This window comes from Balaenoptera musculus, chromosome 17 (genome assembly GCF_009873245.2).
Source record: "Balaenoptera musculus isolate JJ_BM4_2016_0621 chromosome 17, mBalMus1.pri.v3, whole genome shotgun sequence".
In the NCBI taxonomy this organism is placed as follows: domain Eukaryota; kingdom Metazoa; phylum Chordata; class Mammalia; order Artiodactyla; family Balaenopteridae; genus Balaenoptera; species Balaenoptera musculus.
In genome coordinates this window covers 53,828,711-53,834,037 of record NC_045801.1, presented here as the reverse complement: position 1 = coordinate 53,834,037, position 5,327 = coordinate 53,828,711, and the positions used below count along the sequence as shown (strand labels likewise).

The 5,327-nt window shown below is 34.9% G+C and overlaps 1 protein-coding gene across 1 annotated transcript; it reads left to right on the top strand.

Moving 5' to 3' along the window:
* Positions 1-362: 362 nt before the first annotated feature.
* LOC118883352 (ATP synthase membrane subunit DAPIT, mitochondrial-like) lies at positions 363-626 on the top strand. The gene is made up of 2 exons (XM_036830078.1): positions 363-369; positions 451-626. Exons 1-2 carry the CDS (start codon positions 363-365, stop codon positions 624-626), a joined length of 183 nt encoding a protein of 60 aa, XP_036685973.1.
* Positions 627-5,327: the final 4,701 nt, after the last annotated feature.

Genomic DNA, 5,327 nt, shown 5'->3' with positions numbered 1-5,327 from the left:
ATTAAAAATAGGCTTCAAAGGGGGTTCTCTGTGCATGGAGTCTGTATTAGAATTGTAAAACTACCCTTTGAAATATGTATGCCACCTAAGCTGCCTCAGGCTCATTACAAACCCTTCATTCAACATTACAAAGGCATCTAAATAAAGCATTAAAAATTGTTATAAATTGTTTAGAGTATGACCTAGGTAGAAGATAAGTCTCAGTTATCTATGAAATTTACACATTAATAATAAAGTTTGTAGACCATTTTATTAAATACATTAAAGTTTGCATCAGCAAAATGTATTAAATGTGTTTATAAATCAGATAAAAGGCTAAGCCCTTGAATACAGTTATATGATAAACACGTTATTAATAGGAAATGGAGGGTTTGTTCCGGCGGGGCCAAGGCTGCGTAAATTGAAGGACACCGGCTGCGGAGTCTGTGTGTTTTGGAAGGTTGAAATCATGACGGGGTCCAGAAACAGACGCCCAGTTCAAATTCACTGGTATCAAAAAATATTTCAACTCTTACACTCTTACGGGGAGAATGAATTGTGCACTGACCACATACGGAGGTATTGCTTTGATAGTCTTATACTTTATGTTAAGGTCTAAAAAAACTCCAGCTGTGAAAGCAACATAAACGGATTCTAAGCTGTACCTCATCTGTTAAGTTCCCATGCCTGAAGAAGTTAATATCAACTCATCATGTGATACTCAATTTGTACAATAAATTATGAACCTGGAAAAAAAATAGTAAATGGAGCTGAGTAGCTACATAAATTAATCACAGATTGCTGAGTGTAGGGGCTGAGGCTCACATCTAGACTAATAAGAATTGTCAAAGAATTACTTTGATTAGATTGCTAGAGTAGATAATGACAAAATGGATTTCATGATCTCACCACTGATCAGTGTTTTCATGTTATCCTCACCCTCATGCAATAAATAGTCCCTGTTTGGATGACAAGTTTAAATGAATGTGAGGACCAAAAAATTATGGTTCCAGAATGCCATTTTAATACTGTCAAATGGCTTAGAGAGATTTATATAAGGTTGACTTCAAGTATCTTATTTTTGGAATGCTATGGATTTAATGTAGAGACCAAACATTGAACATTTCCACCTTGCATAGTAATTTAGACCAGATCTCCCACCCTCTTCATAATTCAATAAAGAGTACAGGGGGGGTTAAATTAGAAAGCCTGCTATGCTGTTCTTGAATGTTTATTTTTGGCTATTTCTATTGTAAACATGTCTACATAGGCCAACAGAAGGTAATATTGGATAAAATATTTTCTGTTAAAACAATGAAAAACAAACAAATATCTTAAATAGTTCTAGACATGGGCACATAAATTTTAAAATATAGCTTAATCTGAGAAAAGGACTCTCGAAAGTTCTGAATATAGAATTTGTTTGCTCAACTATGAGACAGGTTCCCTTATATTTAGAATAACATTTGTATTCCCTTTGCTACACAGGGAGTTATCTCTAGCAATTAGCCAGTCATTAAAGCACTCAGAGCATTCATCTGTTAATCAGCAATCCTGCAACTTTCTAGTCTCACAGCCCCCTCCTTGTACAAGTCTGGGTAATGAGTAACTGCCATAATCCTGTGTCCCCTTTTATAAACTGCAAATAGCCCAACCATTTTCCTATCGCTTCATCAAAAGCACATTTGTGTAAAAGATCTCATAGTACCCTGTATTCGCACAGCTACTGAGTTTTTCAACCCTCTGTTACACGTTATTATATTTGCTTGTTATGAGGGGTAACCATCCATCTTAGTTTGTCCAGAACAGACTTAATTATACCTGCTAACTTGTTATCATTATTAATGGTGTCCCATTTCATCTTTTAAAGTATCTTGATTTGGAAGATAAACTGTATAGTCACCCTACTGTAAAATGGAGAATATAGAGATTATCCTCTCATTTTACAGTGATGAAATATAAGACTCAAAATTGTTAATTATCTTTAGCAATACTTTGACCTAGTTAATGCTCTTTCTGCCATAACTTTCTGCACATGGTTGCATAAATCTTTTATTTGGGGATATTAGGGTACAATAATATATCCAGTATTGAGTGTAAAGAAATAAAAAGCTCTCTAGCTCCATTCCAGATTCAGTCATGTGAATATGGACTATTAAAGACTCTGTATGACATTCTTGACAGTAGCATAGGCTTAATCAGCATCCAGTATTGTGGAGCAAAATCTTGGTGAAAGGTACATTTTTGCAGAAAGGAAGGTTGTGCTTGTCTTTCAGGATAGTCAAACTTTTATGTTTTACTTGAATTAAAAATTGCAACCTACATAATTTTTCTTGTAAAATGGAGTTTACCAATGAAAAATCAACTATTCATCCTTAACATTGAAGTATAAATTTATCATGGTGATTGTAATATAAAATTATATAATAAAAAAAATCTGTGACACAAGGGGCATAGAAGTCTTAGAATTCATCTCCTCAAGCCCCTGATTTTATAAATGAGGATATTATGTCACAAAACTCATATTAATATCTATGAGCAGAGCAGTGCTAGGACACTGCATACTTTAAAATATATCAACAAGAAATAAGTTTCCACATTTGACAACCATTTTCTTCCAAAACCTGTCCTATGAATAGCTTTGTGTGGAAAGATCCTTTGACCAAAGGATACAGGTTTGTAGGATATTTCATACACATAGCACATAACTAGACCAAGAGCTCAGTAAAGTTTTGCATTTAAGAATCCAATTTTTTGGGATTCCCTGGTGGTGCAGTGGTTGAGAATCTGCAGGGGACACGGGTTCAAGCCCTGGTCCGGGAAGATCCCACATGACGCGGAGCGACTAGGCCTGCGAGCCACAATTGCTGAGCCTGCACGTCTGGAGCCTGTGCTCCGCAACAAGAGAGGCCGCGATAGTGAGAGGCCCGCGCACTGCGATGAAGAGTGGCCCCCGCTCGCCGCAACTAGAGAAAGCCCTCGCACAGAAACGAAGACCCAACACAGCCATAAATAAACAAATAAATAAGTTAATTAAAAAAAAAAAAAAGAATCCAATTCGTCTTCATGTCACTGAGCATTTCCAGGAATTATTTGTCTATGTATTCTTATTTTGTTCTATACACTTATTAATATCTATTAGGAAATGCTGACCTACAGAAATAGTTATCAATCTTTCAAATATAAAGACATTTCCTCTATTCAGTAATCTCATAATTTTAGTGTATGTTGATCAAGAAATAGAGAATGACTAAAAGTTATTAAGAATTTGGTAATAGTAGTATTTTGTTTATATTAAGAGTTATTAATATTTACATAAAGTTTTATTTAAATTGCAAACATTACTTGAGATGATGGATGTGATGGATGGATGGATGGATGGATAGATGGATGGATACACAGATAGGCAGACAGACATTCTCATTCCCTTAGCTGACTTGTACAAGGGAATAAATACAGAACAATTATCAAACTAAACATACACATACAGGGCACTAGATGAAATAAAATAGATGAATGGGGAATGGAAAATCTAACCCTAAAGAGAGAACAGCAATCAAATATGAACTATGCTTCTTGTTTAGTTTAGCTTGGCTCACAGGGGTATTGAAGGAAAAATGAAGATTAAATATTCTTTATGAGTCTTCCGGAATACTTTTCCAGAAAAAATCCAAAATTCTGCATACCTCACTTGTACAATTTTATTTTCCAATGCTGATTCACTCCAATGCTGATTCTACAAAAATCCAGAATTGCTTTAGTGCATGTTGCCCAGCTCTATTTCTTCCAAATGCTTCTGTACTTTAAAGGTTTGTGCTTTCCTGCTTTTGCATTGAAAGAAGGGTGCATTTAATTTGGAGGCATTTTCTTTTGTGGAAAATTCAAGAAATAGCTTCTTCAAATTTTCAGAAAATAAAAATGCTAGTGCTTTGTTTATCAAGAATTTAAGTGAGGGTAGAGTTCATTATCTCCTTCTCCAAAGATCAAACATTAATTCTTGTCAAGAAATCACACCTTATTTCAAAATGTATTTCCCTTTTTTCTAAATGACATCTTTTTTTTCCTACAGTTCCTCTCAACTACTGTGTACAAGCACTGTTTTTTATTCCAAATAAACATGAACTTGCTAAATGTCACAGCGTTTCTAAGCCTTCTTAAAACAAATCCAATAACCAAGCATGACTTCTATTTCTAAGAGTTCCCAAACATGCTTAAAAATATTTATCTTCATCACAAGGTACTATGAATAGTCAAGTTTTTCCCAAGATAAGGGGAAATGGTATTAAATTATTCAAGGTCTTCTTATAAAATGTAAATAATAAAAAGAATAAGGCATTTAAAAACTAAATTGTCTTTTTCTTTTTGATATTCTTTCTTTTTTGTGTGTGTTGGTTCATCAGCAAAGGAGAAGGGAGTCTTCACTCCACTTTCACCCCAGTTTAAGGATTTTCAAGTTTACCCCTTGAGCTATAGGCTCCTTAATCTGGTATAGCAGTTTGGACTGGGGATATTAACAACATGCTGTGTTTCTACACTGAAACCTTTGCTTGAAAAGCTTAGTTTCAGTAAAAGTGAACTGAATTTTTTAAAGGGAAAAGGATAAAAAGTAATGCCATTAGGAAGTAGTCAAGACTTCAGAATACCAAATAAATAACTAGTTAATATTTAATGAGCACTTACCGTGTGCAGAGACTACTCTATAGGATTTCAACATATTGATATTATCTCATTTAAACATCAAAGTAATCCTGTGCTATTATATTCAGTCTACAAATGGGGAAACTGGAATGTGAATAAATAGCTTAGGTCACAAGCCCAAGGGCACATAATTAGTACTTGTTGAAGCTGCAATCTGATGCAGGCAGTTTGATTCTAAAACCCAACTAAATTACTGTAATTAGGGCAAGAATTATTCAAGTGTAGTGAGTTCTATGAATGGCAGATGCTATATAATATGTGTGGCTGCTTGAGTTCTGAACACTAAATATTATGGTCTTGGAAGCCAGAGCAAAAGGCCTGCTGGGTGAGCTCTGCATTGAGAGAACACTTACATTGAGAAACAGAGCTAAATCCATCACTTTTCAATGGATCTATCATTGCTTGCTTGGTCATTCATTGTCAGAGAGAGGGATTCACAGAACTGTCCATCTTATAGACTCCTGGTTACCAGAATAAGTACCTAGGATACTGTTGCCAAAACTATAGCTCTTTCTTTGGCAAAATGAGAAAGAAATTTAGTTCAAAAAGACAGAGAAAATTCCTGAGCTATAGGAAAATTCTGTGATTGGCCTACTTTTTGCATGACTGCATTAACATTGTCTAAAAAACTTCCCAGACCCATCCCAAAA